Source organism: Crocuta crocuta, unplaced genomic scaffold (genome assembly GCF_008692635.1).
Source record: "Crocuta crocuta isolate KB4526 unplaced genomic scaffold, BGI_CrCroc_1.0 scaffold170, whole genome shotgun sequence".
NCBI classification, from domain to species: domain Eukaryota; kingdom Metazoa; phylum Chordata; class Mammalia; order Carnivora; family Hyaenidae; genus Crocuta; species Crocuta crocuta.
This window is the reverse complement of record NW_027527853.1, coordinates 7,512,507-7,538,615: the sequence shown is the minus strand read 5'-3', so window position 1 is coordinate 7,538,615 and position 26,109 is coordinate 7,512,507. Positions and strand designations below refer to the sequence as shown.

The 26,109-nt window shown below is 42.3% G+C and overlaps 1 protein-coding gene across 1 annotated transcript in view; it reads right to left on the bottom strand.

The window, feature by feature from the left end:
• The window catches only part of HTR7 (5-hydroxytryptamine receptor 7), an 84,924-nt gene extending 59,284 nt beyond the window's left edge, over positions 1-25,640 (bottom strand). The window contains exon 1 of the mRNA XM_077780457.1: positions 25,009-25,640. Within this exon, the coding sequence (XP_077636583.1) occupies positions 25,009-25,640 (632 nt within the window). The remainder of the gene's footprint in view (positions 1-25,008) is intronic.
• Positions 25,641-26,109: the final 469 nt, after the last annotated feature.

Below are 26,109 nucleotides of genomic sequence, written 5' to 3'. Positions count from 1 at the left end.
TGAACAGATGTCCCACCAAATAAAATACCCAATTGGCTAATAAGGTGCTCAACATCATTAGTCAGTAGGAAAACACAAATTTAAGGACAACAAATTCCCCTACACACCCACTAGAGTAGCTATAATGAAAAAGACTGGCATGAATGTGAAGAAACTGGACTCTCATACACTGCTTTTGAGAATGTATAACCACTTTGGAAAACAGTTTGATAGCTTCTTAGAAAATTAAACATATTCTTACTAGCAGTTCCATTCACAGTTATCTACCCAAAAGAAATAAAAATAATGTCCACACAAAGACTTGTTTATAAATGTTCATAACAGAACTATTTATAATATCCAAAAAGTGGAATATCCCAGATGTCCTTCAACTGATGAGTAGATGAACAAAATGTGGCATATCCATACAATAACATGCTGTACTGCAAGATAGGTATATAGATATAAATACGGATATAGATTAGATACATACACACACACGCACACACATATACACACATACATATACATACATTAAAACCTTGGATTGTGAGTAACTGACCCTGTGAGCGTTACACAAGACAAGCAAACATTTCTAATAAATTGTAACTTGACAAACAAGCGATGTCTTGCAATACTAGTGATACGTGATACTGAACGTCATATGATCACAACTGAACCAACAGTTTCTCTCTCTCTCCTCTCTCTCACTGGATGATTGTGGGTGATCGTCTCTCATGCTTGGATGCTTGGTCTCAGGCCGTGGTGTGTGGCAGAAATCAGTGACTTTTCAGAACGTTGGAAGGTGCCCACAATTGGGACTAGTGTATTTTTTGAAACTTCAAAGCACCTATGGACAGTCCTTTGCTTTCCCATACAAGAGTAAGCTCAGGAATACTTTGCTTTATTCTAGGTCAGGCTGCCTGCAGATACAGACCCTTTCCTCTGCTACTTTATTGCCAGTTACATTAAAAACAGTATATGACAAGAGTTTATTAATACTGTACTATATACAATATCTGTGCGAGCATATACAATGGTGGCCCCCACGCAGAAAATTATTCCAATGAGCCAAAAGATACCAGGGATTCTGTTAGTGATAGTGAAAGTCTTCCTACACAATAAGCCTTCCTCTCTCATCTCCCTTGCACCAGCCAGGAAGGTTTTCAAAGGTAAGTGCAGGTTAATTTGTTTTTCTTTATAGTTTAGGTTTTCTTTATTATTTTGTATTATATTACAGTATTTTAATCATTTCTATATATTTTTGCATTGTGGAATGAATCATCTGAGTCTCCATTATTTCTTATGGGGAAATTCGCTTTGACATACAGGAGCTTCGGATTAAAGGCAAGTTTCCAGAAAGAATTATGTTCACAAACAATGTTTTACTGCATATATATTTTTTCAGGGTGGAGGGTACTGGAAATATTCCAGAGCTGTATTGTGGTGATAAATACACATCTCTAGGAGCACTTGGGTGGCTCAGTCAGTCGAGTGTCTGACTTCTGATCTTAGCTCAGGTCTTGATCTCAGGGTCATGAGTTCATGTTGGGCTCTGCATTTGGTGTAAAGCCTACTTAAAAAAATATACAGCTCTATACATTCACTCAAAATCAGTGATATGTGTACTTACAATGAGCAAATTTTGTGGTATGTAAATTATACCTCACTAAAGCTGTTAACACAAAAAGAAAAAAAAAACAAACTAAAAACCTCTGTGGAAATCAAGTGTTCATTTGCATCCCTTCCCAGAAAATCTCTCCTATGCCCTTTTTACTAAAATACTGCCTCTTTATCCACTGTGGCAAGCAGAGATGCCTCAGGCTGAGGATCGAGGGTCAACAGGAATCTGCCAGGTTTGGGACCTGAGGTTGGAACAGCATGCCCCATTCCCCCTTCACTCCTCCTACATATCCGCAATTTGCGGATAATTTAGAGTTACAATCCTAAATTTCTCCATGAAGGCTGAATCTGGTATCTGGTTTCTATTTCGAGGGTCTACTCACTCCCAACTGCACCTCTTGGTTCCCAAGCTCACTTTTGTCATGGACACTGGTTTTAGTTCAGCCTTATTCCTCAACGCAGAAACGTGAAACAAAAACCCTACATACCATTCCAGACCCCAGGCCAAGAGCCTTCTTTAGACTGGCCTCAGCTAGCTCCGCCCTCCTTTCGGGGTAGAAGAGAGTTCAGGCAGTACCTCATAAGCTAAAGAGTACACCCCAGGGATTCCCATCCTTCTTCAAAAATGAGGACCCCTTTAAGATGTCAAAACATTTTTCAAACCCACACTCATAGTAACTGCACTTTTAGTATCAGCTGACTAAAAAAGTACAGAATGACAAAACGCTATGCTAGCTTAAATGCTCTCAGGTAAATTTGCATTTTATTAATCATACTCACATCTACATTTACCAGGAACAAAATCTGTTATTTTTTAAAAGGGAGAACTACTTACTCCAGCTGCTTCTGCATTTTGAGAAAGCAGAATTCATGTAAGGGGGGGAAGGTCATTTTTTCCTCAAGATGATTCAGATTTAAGTTGTGAAAGGGAAGGCTCAAGATTACGCTGATGAGTGAGATAGAGGCTGATGGGAATTGATTTGTTTTGCATAGTAAAACAATGAAGATCTTTCCAGTAGTTCTCAGGAAACTTAAGGGAGTGGTAGCTTTTTGGTATTGGATTATTATTTTGGGGAGGGTAGGCAAAAGAGAGGAAGAACCTCAACATACTGAAAAAGGTGTTGAGGGGGAAAGTTTCAACAGGAAGAAGAGTTGAGCACGATTCCAGACCATTACTGCTTGGAGCAAGGACCCGGATGCTGTCAGACAGGAGCAGCCCGCAGCATGGGAAATCCACTCTAGGAAACCTGCTATCTGATCACTTCTTGAGTTGTCTCTTTAGAATCATAAGAATTCCAAGTGAGCTTCACAGATACTGGGAGAAGATCCCAAGCGTCTGAACTAGTAAAGCACACACGGATCAGAACATCAGCAGGACAGTCCTGCTAAGTCTGTCCTTTCAAAGGTAGTTATAACACCCTAACACTACAGCTAAAGCATTATTCTCCACTTACAAAAAAGTACTCTTGTACATACATTTTTATTTTTGCCACCAAAATATCCTGTGAGAAAGGTATTATCAACCCAAGTTTACAATGTGGAAATTGAGGCTCAAAGAAAATGAAATGATATTTTATAGCTAGTAAGGAAGTCACAAAATGAGACCTAAAAGCAGGGCCTTTGGATTCCAAATGCAATGCATTTTGTACGCCATCATTGGTATGCAAAATGAGCAGAAAAAAATAAAATAAAAAGAAGTGAGGCCATCAGAATTCTAATTAATTTCATTAGGTTTCAACAGCCAGCAGAGAATGCCTCAGAAGTCAAAGAATTAATTAGCAGTACTCTAGACAGAGTAGGTGCTACTGCTAACTTTACTATTTCCTAATCATCAACAATATGAATATTCATTCATTAAATCATTCAACAAATGTTGACTGACTTGTTTATCTGGAGCCAGCGCATTGGTAAAAGCCAAGTTTCAGTAATTCCAGCTTGAATACTACTCAGTGATGCTATCAATAAACACTATATTCTTCCCTTGACATAAAGAACCTGGTTCCTGGTCATTGTGGTTTGTGGGCATTATTAAGCTAACGAAAACTCAGTGTTTCCTAAAGAACAAAAACCACATGTCCTGAAAGATGTTAACTACACTCACACACAAACCATTTGCCTACACTGCTTTTAAATATACAACGAGATAAACACAGCAGCCCCTTCATGGCATTTTTCATTCTGGAGCACCCAAGATTAAGGCAAAAGTCATCACTAACAAGTTGCCCAATTACAGTTGAGCAATAACCTGGGCCAAAGTCATTACAGGAAAACGTGACTCAGGCTCTTGTTCTACAAGAAAAAGTAATAAAATAAACAACGGTCTCAACCAATATAGTGCCATTCACTGGTCTCTCCTCACCCGGGTGTATACAAGAATCACTGGGTAAGATGTCAGTCCAATGTGTCTTCCAAGTTCTGGTTCTGCCACTTAGCAGTCAGTTGCTTCAGGCAGGTACTTACTGTCTCTGTGCTTCAGTTTTTTCTTTATAAAACAGGAAAGTTGGACTACGTAATCTCTAGAAGTTTGTATCAATCAAAATCTCAGCAAGAAATAAACTGCACCCTCAAATTAGAATAATTCAAGGAAACTATGTACAGAGGTATGAGCAGGGATAGGGGAGCTATAAAGGACAGTGCAATAATAGAATGATCATCACCCCACATGCGAAGGGAGGAGGGCAGGAGGCGAGCTACAGGACCCAGAAGGAAGGAGTCAGGTAGCAAGAGCCACCTTGAGGGGAACAGTGACTTCCAGTCAAGGAACACAGTGAGTACAAGGTGACCCTCAGAAAGGGTAGGATCTCCCTTTGATATTATATCTTCCTTGAACTTGCCACTGGCTAAACCCAACCAGAAGCCAGAGGCCATGTCAGTTTCCCGGGAGGAGAACAGAGTGGAGAAAAGTAGAGACTAGACACAGAGATATAAACTAGCATAGGTCCCTTCCAGTTTTAACATTCTCTCATTCTGTTCGGTAATTTGTGGGGGACAACTTGACCTCACTTAACCTTTGGCATGCCAAACCTGTACTTCTGGACAATCAAGGGTAGGTAAAGACCAACACAGACACCAAGGCCAACACCTATCCTATCATTGTACAGAATATTTCAAGACGCTGATATTGTGGCCCTAAGTGAAACTTCAAGGTCTAGGTATGTTATTTGATTTTTATCTTTATTTGTTTTTTAATGTTTATTTATTTTTGAGAGAGAGAGAGACTGTGTGTGTCTGTGAGCGGGGGAAGGGGTGGAGAGAGAGGGAGCCACAGAATCTGAAGCAGGCTCCCAGCTTCAAACTGTTACCACAGAGCCTGATCCAGGGCCGAACTCACAAACCGTGAGCTCATGACCTGAGCTTAAGTTGGTCGCTTAACCAGCTGAGCCATCCAGGTGCCCCTTGGTTTTTGTCTTTAAAAGAAGACACAGGATCTACCAGGAATAGACCGCACTTTCCATTCCCTTCTCTGCAAAGCATAAGAGTTAAGACACCAGCTCTGGAATCAGGCACACCCATGTTTGATTCCAGATTCTGCCCCTGGGTAACCTGATGAAATTATCTAAGCTTTTCCACATTTGTAAAATGGGAATAAAAGAATCTACCTAGTGCACAGGGCTACTCGGAAGAGTCAATGAAATGGTCAGCATGCAGCAGAGAGTCCTATAGCTACAAGGGTAATGTCTAGTCCTTCAATGGGCATTTATTTAACAAAAATTTCTTAGGAGCTGCTAATGACGTTTACCTGAGTTACCTTTCTCTTCTTCATTCTGACTCTGAAGGACTCCCTTCACACAACTTTCTAGGGTTCCCAAAATGCCAACAATCGAGCAGGGATTTTTACTGAAGCAACAACAATGAAATGAATTTGTTTGAGGAGTCATCACCTTAGACAAAAGGAAATTAATAGCTTTCAGGGAAAAATTGTTCATTTTGAAAATACCAATCTTACATAGCAAAAATCAAATCACATCTAAATAAAATAAGAATCAATCATCACATAATGCCTTTTGAAAAATATAATTATAAAAAGGATACTTGGATCCTTTTCAAAAAGCTTTATTTTGGCCAGTATCTTTTGTGACTACATAATTCTGTTTTTTAAAAACCTGGGGGACTTTGCTATTACCTATATATGTATATACACTAGGATATTATTAAGGATGGGTAGGAGAACACCATGACTATAAAAGAATGTGGAAATACAAAATGTTAAGAATAGAAATAACATCACGTTTTGGGCACCTAGCTGGAGAGTGGAGAAGAAATTAGGAAAGAGGATGTTGGTGACGCAAAAGCCAAGATTCTAAGACGTCGCAGTGGAGCTGTGCACACATCCGTCCAGCCCATCCACATTTCCAGAGTGCGCTCTTGGTCCCTGGCCCTGGGACAGGAGTCTTGTGGGCAAATCCTACCAGCCCTCTCAACACTGCTTCTGCTCTAGGAGTACCCAAGGTCTACCGGGAGATTCATAAACAATCCAGAGAACATGACGGACGTTATGCCATAACATGAACAAATCAATATGGGAAGAGAAGGGATCAAATCACTAAAGGCTTGCTATCCTCTAGTTTTTGCTGTGTAACAAAATGCTCTAAAAACCCTGGGGTTTAAACACTAGCCATATATTCGACTCGCTATTCTGTAGGGCAGCTGCACTGCTGTGGTCTAGGCAGGTTCAGTTCATCCCAAGTGGGTTTTCTTGTGTCTGTCTGTGGTCAGGTGATAGATCTATGGGTGCCAGAGTAGTTCATGAAAACCTCATCTGACTGACTGGGGGCTGGCAGCCAGGGAAATAGGGGAACTCAGCCATGAGTCTCCTATCACCCCACCTAGGCTTCTTCACGTAGCAGTAGTCACAGGGTCCCCCAAAGCAGCAAAGGAAGACAAATTCCAGCATGCATGCTCTTTTCAAGTCTCTGCCTCAATCGTGTTTGCTAAAGTCCCATTAGCCAAAGCAAGATATGAGGCCAACCTAGAGTCAATGTGACGAGGGCCATAAAGTCTCACATGAAAGGCATGTGCATAAAGGAATGGGAAAAAGTGGGGGCATTTTTGTCATCTATCAAAGGGCTACACACAAGTGACACACACAGTTTCAAGGGAAATCTAATAGTCTCTTAGGAATTTACCAGGATAAGAGCTATTCCCTGGAAGAAGAACCAAGACAGGAGCCAATGTGGAAATGTACAAATGCTTCTGACTCACCCAAGATAAAGCAATGAGACGTTCTGGAGGCAAGGTTACATTTTATCATGGGATTTCTCATTTTGTGCAAGTATATTTGAATTATCTGTAGCTGTGGTGGGTCCCATTATACTATTTCCAGCATGTAGTCTTGCCTCTGGGACTCAGGTGCTAACCCCATAAGGTTTGCTGGGGATGTTCATGTAATGCACCACACAGTTAAAAACCCTATTATATTGGCCACCTTTACAAGGAGATCTTAATGACAGAACATGATGACAATGAAATTCACAGTGACTTTATAAATCGTGTGAAGTAGGACTGTGCCTTCAAAGTCAGAAAAAAATGCTCCTGGCGGCTACGATGAGGTCCCACTCCGGGAGAAAGGAAACAAGACCTACCAGAGCAGAACTGAATCATAAATGGTGTGGCTTCTATGTCCCTCATTTTCCCTGCCTACTTGTTTCAAACCCAAGACCCAATTAAATAGACAATTTTTGCTTGCTTGCTTCATTCATTTATTTATTCACTTATGAATCACATATTTCTTGAGAACCTTCCACATGCCAATAGAAGGTGGGAGCAAACAGAGACAAATAAGATGTCGCAGTCCCCAGGGACCTCAGCATTTGGTACATGGGGCGGGGGAAGAAATATAAACAGGCATATTTCAGCATGATGATAATAGAGAAGGAATATCAGGGTGCTGAGGGAGAGTCTGAGAGGAGAACCCAACCCAGACCTAGATGTCAGGGATACCTTCCTGGAGACCATGATGTATTCACTGAATCTTGAAGAATGTTTAGGAAATAGGCAGGAAAGGGGAAGGCATTCCAGGCAGAGGAAACAACAGCTATTAGGATACAGAGGCAAGGGAGGATATGGTATACTCAGAAAGAATGGAAACCGCCCCAATGCTTTCTGTGACACACAGGAAGTACACAGAAAAAGAGCAAAAGCAGGAGACAGCTAGGATATCATCTGACAAGGGATGATGCACCGCCAACCATCTTCTCCCCATTATCTGCAACATTATATAAGGTACCAGTTGTTTACCCTTCTGGACTGACCCACTGAGCACACCCCAGCATGAAGGAATTCAAGTCCTTGACTTGCCTCAAGCAGTGTCTGAACTTAATCATGGAACTGACTTTGGCCCCTATTTCTGGCATCAATGGACAGGTAGGTGGTTTGGGGGCAAGCTGGCATTCCCTGAAGCCTCATCAAGACCCCACATAGTCTTTTCCTGCAGGTAGACTTGATGTACTTATTACTTTCAGAATGAAAGAAGAAAGGAGAGTCAAGAAGGGCACCAGTAGGCCCTCCAATTCAAACAACTCTAATCCCGGAATGCTGCCCTGACTGGCTGGCAGAACTCAAGTCCCACCATAGCCCAGAGCCGAACAACATGAATAATAGTAATAATAACAATGCTCTTAATTGGTGGCCATTTCATAAGAAGCAAGCCCTTAGCTGAACTCTTCTTGCATATGATCTTATTTATCCCTCATATTAACTCTATGGAGATATGTATATCATTAAGAGGAATGAGGTTTAGGGATAAGGTATAGTGACTTATGTAAGGTCACAGGAGTCACAGAGACAGAATTTGTATCCTGTCCCATTCTCTGGGACCTTTCCTAATCCAAACTGCCTTAGTTTACTCCCAAGTTTATGAGACACATTTATTCCCTGATGTTTGCATCCCACTTGGTGTACACAGACCTGCAGAGGATGAATTAGACACGGTCTTGAGCTAAAGTGTTTCTGCTCTAGTAGGATATTCATTAATTCATCCAACCATTCATTTGGCTAATATGATTAAGCACCTACTGTGTGCTAGGAACTTTGTAAGTACTAAGAAGTAGAAGTGAAAAACGAAGTCAAAGTTCTCGCCCATTGTAATGGAACTTAAGACACATACTTAAGGAATTATCATTAGGATACAACGCAGCAGACACAGAGCTCAAATGTAGGTTGCTGGACTCCCAGGTAAGCAGCTAACAGTGAAACTTCTTGAAAGATCTTTTCCGAGTCACCATCTCCACTTCTTTCCTCTCATAGTCTCTTTGCCTCACTCCATCTGGGCTTCCATTCTATTGCTCCATTGAAATTACTCTTCTCAAGATGACTAGGCCTCAAGGTTGCCAATTTTTTTGGTCATTTTTCTAGCCTTGCAACACCATTTGACATAGTTATTTTATCTTTCTCAACATACATTTCCCTTAACTTCCAGGATGGCACATTCTCCCGCTGTTCCTCATATTGCACTGACTGTCCCTTTTTAGCCTCTCCTTTCCTCTTGGCATCTGAATATCTTCTCTCCCTAAGGCTTGGTATCCAGGCCCCTGTTCCTAACTATTCTCTCCCATCCTATGTCTTTAAATAACATTTACAATGACATCCAAATGTGGATCTCTAATCCTGAATTCTCTCTGGAACTCTAGCCACTTGCATCCAATGTCCACTGGTAACCAAACTTACCACTGAAAGTAGAACTCTTGATTTTTGCCACCAGTCCTACTACTTTCATAGTCAGTAAACAGCATCACCATCTACTGGGTAGCTTGAGCCAAAAGCACATCATCCTTCATTCTTCTCTGTCCCTCACTCCCCACATCCAACCCTCAAGTCCTGCAGATGTACCCCCAAGACAAATCCCACATCCCTCCACTTTTCTCCATCTTCACTATTCCCAATTATCCCTTCTCTTGACTACTGCAGAAGTCTCCCAATTGGTCTCACAGCTTTCAGTCTTACCCTTCTCCAATCCATTCTCCACAAAGTAACCACAGCAAACTATTAAAATTATAAATGGGATGATGTCACCCTACACATCAAACTCAGCAAAGGATCCACTGCACTTGGCATAAAATCCAAACTCTACCTGGTCCAAATCCCAACATAATTTGTGACCACTGCTCTACTCGCATTTCCTTCCAGGCTTTCCTGTGATCAACTGCAATCAACTGGCCCAAGGCCTTGACACCGGCTGCTGCCTTTCCAGAGTGTTCTTCCTCCTGATCTTCACATAGCCAGCTCCACCACATTATTTACATATGCCATCTCTCCAGAAACATGTTCCGTGAGTACCCACTCTAATTCATACATTGCTCTGTTTTAATTCTCCATATGGCACATATTACCAATGAATTAGTGTGTTTTTAAAAAACACTTCTAATGTGTCCTATTTATTCTTACTGGAATATAAAATTCAAGAGAGCAAAGACTTTATTTGCCTTGTTTAGGATACAGAAGAGTAACTAATGAAGACTGAGTAATAAAGGTTGAAGAAGTGAATAGATGAATCCCCTATGACTCCCACAATAAGAAAAAACAATTTTGAAGTGTTAAGAAGTTGTGTTTAAAGGACTATCGCCTTTGTGACCCAGAAAGGAAGCCAGAGTGGCGGGGGCCTGCAGTATCCCCAAAACAATCAAGTATGAGACCACAAGGCAATCTATATATCACAATGGAAGTCTTTTCAAAGACTTTTATTGAGATTATCAGAGACTTTTTCACCCCAAACATACAGAATATGTATTTCCTAAAAACACAATTCTGAAATATTCAGGCAACTGGGCCAAATAGATTATAGCTGGACTGGAGCACACGATTGAAATCTCTCGGGTTTAAGCATTAATACTCATAGACCCCTATAGGCGGATGGCTTTGGTGGATGTTCCAGATGAAAGAACCATTTGGAAGGAAGAAAGCTATCCAGCTACTACCGTTTGAAAGAGCAGAAAATATGATCAGAATGCCCATAAATATAGAATGCTCAGGAATGTGAATCAGAACAGAGCCCATGATCAAAGTGAGAATGCAAACTGGCGAAATGGGCAAAAAAAAGCTCACCACACAGATGCAGTGGGAATGTCTCCCCAGCGCCCCCAGCTGCTCAGCCCCCAGAGGCGGGCAACCTGCATTGCACTACAACGTAGGAAGAGTGAACACTTAGGTCTGACCTGGAGCCATCATTTTGCAGCAGTCCTCAGCAAGAATTCTTTAGGCACAGAAAGGCTGTTCAAAAAACAGACCACAGAGTACCTGGGTTTTTATTGATGGAAGCACTCAACCCAATTGTTTGCAACCAGAAGCTAAATGACTCATAAACTCTTCCAAAAAGGTCATCGCACACAGGGATTGACTGCAAAGCAGTATGTATAAGCTACCTTTTTGAAGGTCCAAAATTTTTTGATATGTGAATAAATAATCTTAATTTATGCTCAACTAGATAACCTCTTGAAGATGGGGCTGTGTATTTATACACCTTTGTATCCCCCTACCCAGTACTCAAATATCTAGTAGACATATAACAAGGGTTTGCCTATTAAAGAAATTTCAGCTACACCATCTCCTTTAGCTTGCTCATGCAGCCTCTCTCTCTCTCTCTCTCAGACATACACACACACACACACACACACACACACACACACACCTGGGTCTCTATTAGAACCTGATGCTCAAGAGTTCATCTTAAACCTGTGAAGAAGAGGAGCTTGATATTCCATAATGACTTACCTTAACCCAAACCCAAAAGCTAACAGATGGACTGGAGTGGAGACGTCCTGGTTCAACAGTGGAGGAGAGAGGCCAAAACACAGCTGGCCCTTAGGATGTTAGGTGAGAGACTCTGCACTTAGGCTAACATAATTACTATTATATTAACATCATCGCTGTCCTCTCTGGAAGGCAGGAGAAAATATCTAGTGCTTGACGCGGTTCACAAAGGATGTTCCAAAGGCAACATTCTTCTAGGTCTCAAAAGACCTGGAGTCAGTCATTTTCCTAGCCAACCATGACTCCACTACTTTCTTCTCGTGTGCTCTTGGGGAAGGTTTTTAACCTCTATCGGTCTCCCTTTGCCCGTCACACAGGTGGCCAGAATGAGAGTGCCCCCAGAGCGGTCATGGGGATGAGATGAGATGAATAACGTGAAGCTCCTGGCGGTGGACCTGGCCCAGATATGCACTCAACAAATGACACTGCAGCTGCCAGTTCTTGTGCTCCACTACTCGGGTAGTATCTTCCTGCCTGACACCTGTGGCTCTCCTTCTGGGATGTATGAGCTTGGCTGCAAATATGTCTCTTCACTGAAAGAAAAAGGCTCTGAGATTTTCATTCAATTTTGCCTGCATTTCCCTCTGCTCCATGGCACAACAATGGTGATAATAAAGAGCCAATCCGTGGCTCTAAGCTGCTAAGGATTCCTATCACTAGGGCTTTGTTAAAGTCAGTGTTCTGCATATGCATGGAGAGCAGAGTGACTTACCAGCCTACCACACTTGGATAGGACAATCCCTTGGGGCAGTCCGCCTCCATGTCACTTCTGTTCTTTGGTTTCCCTAGGAAACATCTATGTTATCACCAAGAAGGTTTCACAGAGTGCTGGAGAAAAGTCAAGGTGGGCCAGACCTTGGGAATCTGAGGTACCTGACCTTCTTTCCTCAAATCAACCCACCATGACTACCTAAACACCTACCATGTGCCAAGTACTATGCCGTGGATGGGGATACAGTCTCCAATGAGATAGACGCCTGCCATGCAGAATACACAGATGACTGATCCCACAAATCATGCATTCATTACAGTTAATTTCATATACCACTAGTTACAAATTGAGGTGAGTGTTAGTAAGAAAATATGCAGTTAGTAAGAAAAAAGACTGTTTAAGACAATCTGGAGATTCTAGGAAACTTGCATGAAGCAGTAACATCTAATCAAGGACCTGTCTGAAAAGTGATAAAAAAATTAGCCAGCCAAAGAGATAGAACAGTGTGGGGGGAGGAGGCAGGGGGTATAATAAAAAGATCTTAAGGCCTTAAACATCAAAATGTCAAGGAACTGAAATAAAGTTGCCAGAATAGTGGGGACTTGGGGGAGACAGGTAGGTAGGTAGATAGGGAGATAGATGGATAGAAAACTGAATTGTATCAAATCTTGGGCAAAAGTTGGCAAACTGCAGCGGGTCAAATCGGGGCTGCCTATTTTTGTATGGCAACCCCAGATAAGAATGGTTTTACATGAAATTCAAATTTCAGTACCCATAAATAAAGTTTTATTAGCACGCAGCCACTCCCATTTATCTACATATTGTCTATGCTCAGGCTATAGTGGCAGAGTAGTTACAACAGGGACCCCTGTGGCACACTAGCCTAAAATATTTATGAAAATAGTCATCTAGCCCTTTACAGAAAAATGTTTATCAACCCCTAATCTAGTGAGCTAGACAGAGGTCAGATGATTCATCTTTTAGGTCATATTAAACATTTAGGACCTTATCCCTAGAGTAGGGGAACTCATTAGCCCATTAAAAAAGTGGAGAACAGCATCACTGAGTAGTGCCCAAACCTGTCTGCACACTAGACTAACCTGGGAGCTGCCAGAATAGGGATGCATGAGTCCTACCCCCTGACACTGTCCATAAGTGTAGGCTGTGGAATTTTCTGAAGATTACTAGGTGATTCTAATGTGCAGCTAAGTTCGGGAACCATGAAAAAAATCACATTTGCCTTTTCATTTTTTTACTTTTTAAACTTATTATTTATTTATTTATTTTGAAAGACACAGAGAGAGAAGGAGAGGTAGATAGGGAGAGAGAGAATCCCAAGCAGGGCCCACACTCAACATGGAACCCAATGTGGGGCTGGATCTCACAACTCCAAGATCATGACCTGAACAGAAATCATGCGTTGGATGCTTAAATGACTGAGCCACGCAGGTGCCCCTACATTTGCCTTTTAAAAAGATAATCCTAACTCAGGGGTTCTCCATCTGGCTATACATTAGAATCACCCGGTGGTATCTTCAAACATACCACCTAGTGGTATGTTTGATGCCCTGGCCCACCCAGAACAATCAAATCAGGTTCTCTCTAAAGCTGGGCTCCAAGAATTGCTATTTTTTTAATTGCCCAGGTGACGCTAATCTTCAGCTAGAGTTACACATGCTGCATTAACATGGGGCAGTAGATACAGGGAGCCTCCTGGGAGGGTACACTGAGTGGTCCCTATGAAAGATGACAGAGGCTCAGGCTGAGTTCCTGGAGATGGTGGGTGGGGAGAAGTAAAGTAGAAAGATAATCATCAGGACTTGGTGATTGGCTGGTGAGAGTGGGGGGCTGAATGGGAAGTTTCAAAGATGGTACCCAAATGTCTAGCAAAGTGAGTGAGTACTGACTGATGTCACTGATTGGGATGGGAACACTGTAAGAGGAACACGTTTGGGAGGAAGAGCATTAGCTCTGTTCTGACATATTGAAAGGGAAGGGCCTATGATGGAGTTAGCCAGATTGAGGCTAGAAGGGAGGCTGGAGTTAAATTATAAAGGGCCCTGACTATTCTCATGCAGCAGACAATGGCTACAGTGATATAGGGGAACCCATGGGGTAGACGCTGTTCCTGCCACACAGACTGTGTATGTTCCTTTAGTTTCCTCATCTACAGAATGGGATTGAAAATGTTCATACTTTCTCTTGTTCACCTTGGGCCAGCAGAGGCACCATGACAGACACTCAATAAACACCCTTGCTATGAAAATTAAATGAGATATTATATGCCAAGTTTCTAGGAATGTATGTAGCACAAAAGGCTCTCAAAAAATGGTAGTTGTTATTCCTACAGGGTTTCCAGAAAAGAAAGACACCGTGACACCCTCAGTGATGTTTTACGATGTATACATGTGGACATCCATGGGAAGGGCCAGCAAGTGGGGTAAGAAACTGGCACATTCGGCGGTTGTAAGAGACAACATAATGGTATCTATTCACCTATTACTAAGAAGTCAGCATTCTAGCAACGCTGTGGAATCCACAGTCCTCCAGGATCCATGCTACCCTTCCAGCATGCTGTTCCTCCCTCCCCAGTGTGGCCCTCTGTCAACCAAGATGACAGCCAGACCTCCAGCCACCATACTCAAATTCCAGGAGACAAGATGGAGGCAAGGACAAACAAGGAGAGGAAGAAGGCCCACACCAAATGTGTAGAAGGAAGTTTCCAAGAAGCTGAAACACAATACTTCTACTAACACCTCCTGAGTCAAAATTTGGTAACATGGCCACACCAAGCCACAGGGGAGATGAGAAAATGTAGACTTTATTCTGGGGAGCCATATTCCCAGGTGAAAACAGGAGTACCTGTAGCTGAGGAGGAAGGAGGTGACAAGCATCAAGAAAGGCAGCCAGCAGCATCTGCACAAGGGGCAAGATCTTGCAGACTTGGGCTTTTTCTCACTTGGGATGCCTTCTGGATCCCTCTCTGTAAATTCACTCACAGACCAATTCACTGCCTTCAGCCTCTTGGCATCTGCTGTTCCCCTTGCCTGGAAACTCTCCTGCCCTTCTATCACCAGTCTAATTCAACATTTCTTCTGAGACCTCAATCAGGATTTATATCCATCACGGCCATATTTAAACTTCCACTCTTTTCCTTAACTATATTTACATGGGGCGCCTGCATGGCTGAACTGGTTAAGCGTCCAAGTTAGGCTCAGGTCATGATCTCACAGTTGGTGAGCTCAAGCCCCACATCAGGCTCTCTGCTGTCAGCCCGGAGCCCACTTCGGATCCTCTGTCCCCCTCTCTCTCTGCCCTCCCCCAGCTGGGTGCCTGCACATGCTTGCACTCTCTCTCTCTCAATAAAAAAGAAATAAATATTAAGAAAAAAAGTAGTTTATGAGAACTGTCATTCACAAGAGAGGGAAGACATGTTTAATCTCCTCTCTCTCACCTTTTCATAGCAAAGGTAGAAGGGGATCCTATCAACTCATAAAGTGTATCTACAAGCTGAAAATTAATTTCAAGATGAGCAAGGATGACTTCTTCAAAGAGAAAGGCGGTCCAGAGAAGCCAGAATGCACCCTGTGCTGCTGATCACAGCAGAATGAAAGCCAAGAGCACAACTCACATCGTCGAAGTGAATGAGTCACAGTACCTGGCGAGGAAGCAAGACTTCAGCCAGACACCAGTCAGAACTGAGGTTTATGGCTCCTGCAAATACAGAGGAGTTCCTGTAACTGCTAACAACCCAGAGACGACCCCTGCCCTCACACACAAAGCAAAACAAGGAACGGTCGCTGACAGCGTTGGAACAGCAGCTACACTGGCTCAGATTAACCATACATCAGATGTAAATCCAAATACACCTCACAAGATGTCATCATATAAATACTTTTGTCCTTCTGATTGTAAAGCAAAACACATATGCAGGAAATCACCTAGAATATACACAGATGCTTTAACAGTAATTTTAAAAATGAGCACTCATGTAATTATCACTACAGTCAAGACACAACAAGTCAATGACAGGACTTCAGAGGCATGCCTAGAAGCAATCACTCTCCTTGTTCTCATGATATATATTTCTTTCCTTTCCTTTATAAAATTTCCACTTACGTAGGTCTCTCAACAGTGTTGTTTGGTTCAAATTTTTATCATAATGGAATTGCACCTATATGCGTTCTTTGGGACTCTGCTGTTTCTGCTCAACATTGTGTTTGTGACCCCAAAGTATTTATGGATGAAATGACAGGACATTGAAAATTTGATTTAAAATACTGTGAAGACTGGAGGAGCTCCAAAGGATATGTTGAATACATTGGCCATAAATCGACTACTGTGGAAGCCAGGCAATGGATACATTAGGTTCTTCATACTATACTCTTCACTTTTAAATATGTTTCAAATTTTTATAACAAAATATTGTTTACGTTATTTTGTGAGATTTGTTTTAACCACAGCTTGTTCATTTTCATTACTGTATAGTAATGGTTCTCTAAGGAGGGTCCCCAAACCAGGAGCCTCAGAATCATCCGGGAATCTGTTTGAAAAGCAAATTATCTGGCTCCACCCCAGACTTACTGAATTAGAAACTCTTGGAGTAGGACCCAGCAATCTGTGTTTTAATAAGTTCTTCAGATAGTTCTGATACATGCTCCAGTTGGAGAACCACTAGTGAATAGTATTCTATTGTATAAATGTAGCACACTTTATTTATCCATTCTATTACTGATACACAGATATATTATTTCAAGTATTAGGATTCCAAGTTTATGGATATTATAAATATTCTTGTACAAGACGTTTGGTGACAAGAATCTCTTTGATACATACCTCATGGTAAAACAGCAAAATCATAGGGTGTGTGTATCTTCAACCATACATGATAACGCCAAACCACTTTCAAAATGATTTACCAATTCACCATCCTGCTAGTAATGTATGGAAGTACCCTTCGTTCTACATCCTGGTCAATACTTAGTATTTTTCAGACATTTTAATTGTTGCCCTTCGAGAGTATCAAACACTTTTAAGCTTCTCCAACTTGGGATCAAAAAATATACATTAGGGAACAGATATATTAGGGACTAGAACTCCAGACATGAAATCACAGTTTTGCAAATATGTTAGTTGGTGGGTTTGCATGGAATGGGCCTGACGGAGAAACTGAAAGGGTCAGTGAGACTATACTTTGGAAAGCACCATGGACTCTGGTACAAACTGTCACTGAGAAGTGAGGCAGAAACAAAGTAGGGACCTTATGGATGCGCTGAACACTCTCCACTTTATTCCAAGTGAAATGAAAAGCCAGTGAAAGGTTTTCAGAAGAGCAATTTACATAATTATACTTCCGTATTTGTATATATTTAAAATATTTCAGGCACACATCCACTTCTAGCTATGATGAGGTTGCTTGATGCTTCAGACCAATGCTTCTGCTGAAACAACAAAAGAGCTGGATAAAGCGCGTGCACACGCGCGCGCACACACACACCTGCCTGTAGCCACCACAGAATTCTTGAGACAACCAGGAGTTAAGGGAACAAAATAATCCTGGAGAAGAGAGAACCACAGAGCAGTGAGTCAAAATCCTGCAGGCACTCTTTCCCTTGGGACATATGCCAAAACGAGATGAGGGGAAGGGGAGGAGGATCCAGGCAAAAAAACCTCAGCAGAGCTGCTTAGGAAGAGGCCACAATGCCAGAAGGCATTTTGGTAATCTCTTGAGGATAGAAAGACAAAATTAAAGACCTGAGAGGCCAACATCCCGGTATTAAGGAAGGGGCAGAAAACTAAGCCCAACACTTGGCTGGTATTCCCCTCAAGGCACTGGTTGCATTCTGCTGTTGTACAGGGCAGGCAGCTAAGAAGCCAAGGAGGAAAGCTTTCCTTTTCCCAAAAGGCTTTCAGTGGGAGCTTTAGCAATCTCACAGCCCTGAGAGAAGAGTTAGAGTACTGAACAAGCCAGCGGGAGAAGTCCCTGAGAACACCCATGCTCTCAGCTGAAATCCCAAGAAGGCTACATCCTGGAAAGAGGCATTGGCCAGTGGCAGACAGAACTCTGTCAAAACTAAAACACAGCCTACAGTCAACACAAACCCTAATTGGATTATAATAATCAGTCCACCAATATGCCTGCCTACCAGCTATTTTCTCTGGAGGAAAATAACATCATCTACAACATCTATAATTTTTCATGAAAAATGTTGAGTGTATAATCAAATGTACTAGGCATGCAAAGACATAGACCCAAAATCCAGAGGGAAAAAAACGGAAACATATCACACACAAAGAAACCACAGGTGATTCAGATACTGGAATTAGCATAAAAAGAGCCTATCAAGAATTTAATAATAAGAAGGAGAAATTACATGAAAAGGCAGAGAATTTGAATCGACAAAAAAGATCAAATACAGAAAAAAAGGAATCAAATGAAATTTCTAGGGGTGTGAAATTAATTACTCAATAGATAATGCTGACCAACAGATTAGAGAGAGCAGAAGAAATAATAAATTGGAAGGAGGGTCAAAAATTTTGCAAAAAGAAGCATAGAGGAAAATGGAAAATAGAGTGTAAGAGACATGTGTGAGAAGAGTAAAGGTTCCAAATTATGTAAATTTGAGACATAGAAGAGAGAAAGAATGGGACAGTAAATTATTTAAGAAGATAATATCCAACTGATTAGAGATATCAATGCACAAGTACAAAAATTACTAAGAACCTCACCCATGGTTGACAGCAAACAAAGAACAAAAAATAATCAATAATGCCAGACCTGGGGACATCATAGAAAAATGAATAAAAACTAAAGACAAAGAGAGAATCTTAAAAGCAGCCAGAAGAAAAAGAGATGTATTATCTTCAAAGGAATAATAATAATGTTAGTTAATGGCTGAGTTTTCAACAGAAATGATGGAAGCCTGAAGACAATGGGATAATGTTTTAAAGTACTGAAAACCCCTCAAATATAGAATTATATACTCGGAGAAAATATCACTCATAGACGATGGCAAAATTAATACATTTTCAGATGAATAAAAATCTGAGAGGGCTTGTTACCAGCAAACTGTCATTAAAAAAATGCTAATGAAAGTTTAACTAGGCAGAAGAAAAGGATCCAGAGGAAAACATGGTAACGTGGGAAAAAAATACAGAGCAACGCAAAGGTAAATATGTGGGTAAATAAGAATAGCTGCTGATTGTTTAAAATAACAAAAGTAATAGATTAGGTCATTCAAATATGTAGATTCAAATGCATGACAACAATAACACAAAAGATGTAAGGGGGTAAATAGAATTCAAATACAGTAAGTTACCTTACTATACAGCATTGTGTTTACGCAAAAGAAATGTAAACATATCCACAAAATGACATGTATACAAATAAATGTTTATAGCAGCACTATTAGTAATAACCAGAAACTGGAAGCAATTCAAATGTCCATCTACAGGTGAACTGATAAGCAAATATAATGGAATACTACTCACCAAATAAATAAAATACTGACAGACTAAAATCTATGGATGAATCACACATATACTGAGCAAAAGAAGCTAGAATTAAGAGTATATACTCTACTAGGGAAGCCTGGGTGGCTCAGTTGGTCAAGCATCCAATTTCTGCTCAGGTCATGATCTCACAGTTTGTGGGTTTGAGCCCCGACTCAGGCTCTGTGCTGACAGCTCAGAGCCTGGAGCCTGCTTCGGATTCTGCGTCTCCCTTTCTCTCTGCTCCTCCCCTGCTCTCTGCCCCTCTTTATGTGGGTTCTAACCAAGTAAAACTCATTCATGATACTAAAAAGTCATGACAACAGTTATCCTTGGGAGCAGCAGAAACTGGAGAGGGGCAGGAGATTGGTAATGTTCAATTTCTTGATCTAGTGGCAGATGACACTAAGGTGTCTGCTTTATGGAAACTCTGCATGCTCTATACTTAGGCTTGTTCATTTTCCAGAAGTATTTCCAAAAGACATTTAAAAATGCATTTTGGACATAGAAAGTTATACAAAGAATAAAAAGACTGCATCAGCCATCCAAATTAGAAACAAAACATTACCAGTATAGTCACCTGTGCTAGTCCCTCATTACACCTCCATTCACCCCACCAGAGATAACCATGTTCATGAATCTGGTGTTCTCCATTCTTCTGCACTATTTTTTCCTTTACTCGTTAGGTAAGCTCACCTAAACAACATATAGAGCTGTTTGCATGTGAGTTGTATTTTTTTAAACACTTATTTATGAAAAAAAAATTTTAATGTTTTATTTATTTCTGAGAGAGAAAGAGAGACAGCATGAGCAGGGGAGGGTCAGAGAGAGAGGGAGACACAGAATCTGAAACAGGCTCCAGACTCTGAGCTGGCAGTCAGCACACAGCCTGATGCGGGGCTCAAACCCACAAACTGTGAGATAATGACCTGAGCCGAAGTCGGACACTTAACCAACTGAGCCACCCAGGCGCCCCAAACATTTATTTATTTTTGAGAGACAGAGAGAGACAGAGCATGAGCAGGGGAGAAGGAGAGAGAGGGAGACACAGAATGTGAAACAGGCTCCAGGCTCCAAACTATCAGCACAGAGCCCAATGCGGGGCTCCAACCCACAAACCGCGAGATCATAACCTGAGCCAAAGTTGGATGCTTAACCTACTGAGCCACCCAGGCGCCCCAGTGATTTGTATTTTTAAAAGATCATTCTGAAAGGAGTACGAGGGAACTTTCCGAAATTATCAAAATATTCTACATCCTGACTGGAGTGTTGGTTACGTAGGTATAGACATTTGTCAAAACTCCTCAGACTACCCATTTGTTTTTTTTTTCCCTTAAATAGTTTATTGTCAAGTTGGTTTCCATAAAACACCCAGTGCTCATCCCAATAAGTGCCCTCCTCCATGCCCGTCTACCCCGTCCCCTCCTCCACCCACCTCAGCCGTCAGTTTGTTCTCAGCATGAGAACAAGAGTCTCTCATGCTGAGTCTCTCATGACTCCAAGAGTCTCTCATGGTTTGCCTCCTTCCCTCTCCCCAACTATTTTTCCCCTTCTTCTCCCTCATGGTCCTCTGTTAAGTTCCTCCTAATCCACCTATATGTGCAAACATATGGTAGCTGTCCTTCTCTGCCTGACTTATTTCGCTCAGCATAACACCCTCAAGGTCCATCCATGTTGCTACACATGGCCAGATTTCATTGTTTCTCATTGCCATGTAGTATTCCATTGTATAGATAAACCACATCTTCTTGATCCATTCATCCGTTGATGGACACTTAGGCTCTTTCCATGGTTTGGCTATTGTGGAGAGTGCTGCTATGAACATTGGGGTACATGTGCCCCTATGCATCAGCACTCCTGTATCCCTTGGGTAAATTCCGAGCAGTGCTATTGCTGGGTCATAGGGGAGTTCTATTGTTAATTTCCTGAGGAACCCCTGTACTGTTTTCCAGAGGGGCTGCACCAGTTTACATTCCCACCAACAGTGTAGGAGGGTGCCCGTTTCTCCACATCCTCGCCAGCATCTAGAGTCTCCTAATTTGTTCATTTCAGCCACTCTGTCCGGCGTGAGGTGGTATCTCAGTGTGGTTTTGATTTATATTTCCCTGATGATGAGGGACGCTGAGTATCATTTCATGTCAGACTATGCATTTAATATCTTTGCATTTCAGTACAGGTAAATGTTATCTCGCTTAGAACAATTTTTTTTTAATAAAGAGATCATTCTAGTTTCTTTATGGGCAATGGATGCGGGGTGAACAGAAGTGAAACCAGGAAGGTGAGTTAAAATACTTTAGTAGATCTGATAGTGTCAAACTCATCTACTTGAGGAGGAAGGAAACAAAGACAGGTTGTGGGCACAGTTCTTTGAGCAGATTAATTCCAATAACTGGAGGGAGAAGTGAGGCCAAAGGAAGATAGAAGATCAAGCTTGACCCAGTTGAGAGGAAACACTGAAAAGAAGAGGGATCAAGGAAGGAACAAAACCTTTGGGGTGAAAGGGGATGGGGTAATGTGAGGTGTAGGTGGTTTGCTCTTTGCCAGGATACAATGTCATCACATTTTTTAACTGGATAGAAATAAAACTGGGTACAGGTGTAACATGAAAGACTGTTTAGTAGTGGAAAGATTATGAAGTTCCCACCTAATGACTGTTACTTTTTCGATGATCATGAATCATTATCTGAAGAGGATGGGGAAGGGAGTGTTGCCCGCCTGTGAAGAAGAACAGCATGAAATTGCATTGGAAAAGGCGAGAAAAGCATCCAGGTAAGGTGGGGTGTGTCTGAGAAACATCAAAGGTTCCATTTTGGACTAGTGAAACACTCAATAGATATCCAAACTCTTGCAATACAGTAAGAGCTCAAAAGCAGGAATATTATTATTCATCATTAATCATGCTGCACAAAGCAGACTGTAACCTAACCTTGTACTCAAGGTAGAATGAATAAATGAAGATGAAATTTTTTTATATTTTCTTAACACATTTTTGTATCTTTGGTCATATTCTACAATGGAACTGAAGAAAACAACCTCTTCAGAAATAATTCACCTTGGGGGCACCTGTGTGGCTCAATTGGTTAAGCATCCAACTCTTGACTTGGGCTCAGGTCATGATCTCACTGTGGTGGGATCGAGCCCTTGAGCCAAGCTCTGTGCTGACAGTGTGGAGCCTGCTTATGATTCTCTCCCTCTCCTTCTCTCTCTGTCCCTACCTCTCTCCTGCGCTAGCACGCTCTCTCTCTCTCTCTCTCTCTCAGTCTCTCTCTCTCAAAATAAATAAATAAAAGTTACCCCCCAAAATAATTCACCTTAGATATCAAATGCATTTTCCTTTTTCTCACTTTTATTTCTGTGTGTTCTCTGAAGAAAAGCAATCTATGTCTTCTTTCAGTGTTAACAGTTCTTCAGTATATCTAAAAAAAAAAAATGATATGTTCCTCCTCCCAAATAATTTTTAAACAGAATTCACCAATGGGACAATTCTCATAGGAGGAAATAAGGAGACAGGATCTACATCCCTATGTAATATCACAATTTGTGACAATTATAAGGATATACTAATACTAGACAAAGAAATTAGAAGCTCTGGCCAAGCAGTATTAACCTCTTCACTGTAGTTGAGACAGGCCTGCTGCTTGCTGGTAAGTCACATGTGCACACTGAGTGAAGAAAGCCTTTAGCTCATATACAGGAATCTCAGGGTCATCCCAAGCCAAGCCTGAATGTGCCCAGCAGAACAGAAGCACTGGCTATGTTAGGAGACGAGTTAGCATCAATTACGAAATGAAAATATTATAAACATACTTCTTGCACCATAAATTAATATTTGTTCTATTACACTAAATTCCATTTAAAAGGACTCCATTTATGCGAGACGCTCAGACAGGCTTAGCAGTGCAATTTTTAGACCCACAATTCCTGTATATACTTACAGTGTATAGTGATATACTTACAGTGTATAGTGAGTGCACTCTCCTAGTTCCTGTTGCCACAGCCAGACTGTGAGTGCATATGTTTTTGTCATTCTTAACTACAGTAATTCAGAACTTCAGCTGTCAAGCTTAGAGCTAATATTCTTATATATGCTGTTCATGCACTACTCTTAAAACTAATTCCTTGTTTGTTGTCGGAGGCTCCTACCTAGCATGATATATAAAATGGCAAGATCAATTTTTTCAAAATAAATCTAGATCCTTAAATGCAGCTACAGTATTTTTTTTTCTTGAAAATATCCCCTTTCCTATCATTCCCTTTATTCAGTAATTCTAAACCCTGGTCAAGCAGTAAAATAGGAGAACATGTTAAATATCAACAACCCATAAATAGTAGGGAGGCAAAGGAAGAAAAGCTCAGTTTTGTGCTAGACCACCCTTTGAGGCACTGTCATTTTAAGTGTGGAAGCATCAATTATTTTTCTGTGCTGAAAGGTTTACACATTTAAAGGTTCTATAGGTCCACAAAGAAAATAAGCAATCATTTCTCTGTATCATTAAACAACAGGATACGAGTCCTGTGCTGCTTTGAAAACATCAGAACATGGGTAAATATTAAGGTTTAATAAATCAGTTTCAAGAGAAACAGTGCTATTAGGTGGCCAAAGAACCCTGGGACCATACTTCAAGTTGACAGTTGCACTGTATTCCTAGGGCCAAAGGCGCTCCACTGCAGAATCTGTAATCCTACAGTCTGAAGAAACCCTGGGGTCTCCCAGCCCAATCTGACACCCAAGACAGGAATTTTTTCCCCAGCATCTCTGACAGATGGTCAGCCTCTGTTTCAATTACTCCACTGGGGAGTGTTCAAGAGAAGATTCCCAAGGGATATGATGAAGGGCTAGAGCCAACCATTCAGACGGGGAGTGAGGCTCCAGTCAGCACGCCTGCAGGATACAGACGGCGTTGCCAAACACTGAAATCGGACTTCCAAAAGCATGAGATTTAGAATGAGCAATCATAGGAGTGCAACGTTTAGACATTTAGACCCCCCCCCCCAATTCTGGAACCATCCTCAGTCCCTTCATTGGCCTGGGGAGTTGCTCCCACGATCGATGGGGAAACAAGGAGGCATTTCAACTACTGATTTCTTAAAGTAAGAAATGACACTTTCAGGCTCACAGCAAGGGTTTGTCAAGTTCAGAGAGGATCAAATCCCTTCCTTCTGAAAACCAAACCAAAGGATGCCCTGGTGGAACTGCTAATGCTTAAAATACTTTAACTTTGGTCTTAAAATCCTCACTACAGTAAACTAGAACATTTTGGACTCTTCTTTTAAAGGTGTATATAGGCTATGCTGTAACTGAAGTTGCTCGGTTGTGTGGGGGTTGATATTTTAGGCGCAGCCCTTCATCCCGCCGAGGTGTCTGGTTTATCCTCCTAGGAAAGGCGAGTGCTCCGGGGTGGGTGGAGCAGCCAGCACAACCCCAGCCAGACCCCGGGATGGGGCGGCCCGGCCCTTACCTGTCGATGCTGATCACGCACAGGGTCATGATCGAGGCCGTGCAGCACATGACGTCCATGGCGATGAAGACGTTGCAGAAGAAGTGTCCAAAGATCCACTTGCCCCCGATGAGGTCGGTGACGCTGACGAAGGGCATGACCGCCACGGCCACCGAGAGGTCGGCCAGCGCCAGGGACACGATCAGGTAGTTGGAGGGCTGGCGGAGCTTCTTGACGAAGCACACCGAGATCACCACCAGGCAGTTGCCGGCGATCGTCAGCAGCGTGATGAGCGTCAGGATGGAGCCGATCACAACTTTCTCGGCTCTGCCGTAGTTGATCTGCTCCCAGCAGCCGGAGGCATTGTCCGGCGGCGCGTCCCAGGTGGGCACCGGGCTGGCGGTCACCTCTGGGACCCCGCGCAGCAGGTGNGTTTCCCCGGCTGGGCCGGGCTGCAGCCTCTCCCGCGCCTCCCCGCTGGGCGGGGGGCGGTGCTCCACGCGCCTCCCGGGATCCGGAGCCGGTTCGCTCGCTCGCAGATCCTTCCGTGCGGCTGGAGGCGCAGACCCCCTTCGACTTACCCGAGCCCCCTCACAGTATGAACGACAGTCGGATGGGGGAGGTCTCGGGAGCCAGAGGACGCTCGGACTCATTGCGAAATGAAGAACCTGCAGATGATTTTGTTTTCTTAATTAAAAAACCTTTCCGAGCACTACCCCAAGCAACAAATAGATACTTCCGTTTCCTATTTTGACCACTTATGGGAAAAAACGAAGATGGTAAAGAGAAGCAGCCAAAAGAGTCGGGGGGCGGGAGCGCAGAAGAAATAAAACAGGGAGAGGGTGGGATGCCTTTGGGTCTTGGCACCCAGGAGGAGCTGGGGGGCTGGGCCCTGGGGAAGGGACCTCCATGGGGCTCCAACCCATTCTGACCAGCCCTCCAGCGTCTAGAAGCAGGCCTCTCGGGCTCTGAAAATGATCCCTGGCTGCATTTATATTCAGACTTCAAAGCCTAATATATTGAAATCGGGGTTGAATTTTCCCATGGTATTCTGGAAATGTTGCACATAAGCAGAGAAATGACCGGTTACAATGCTCTGCAGAAGAATCCTGGAGGTGTATG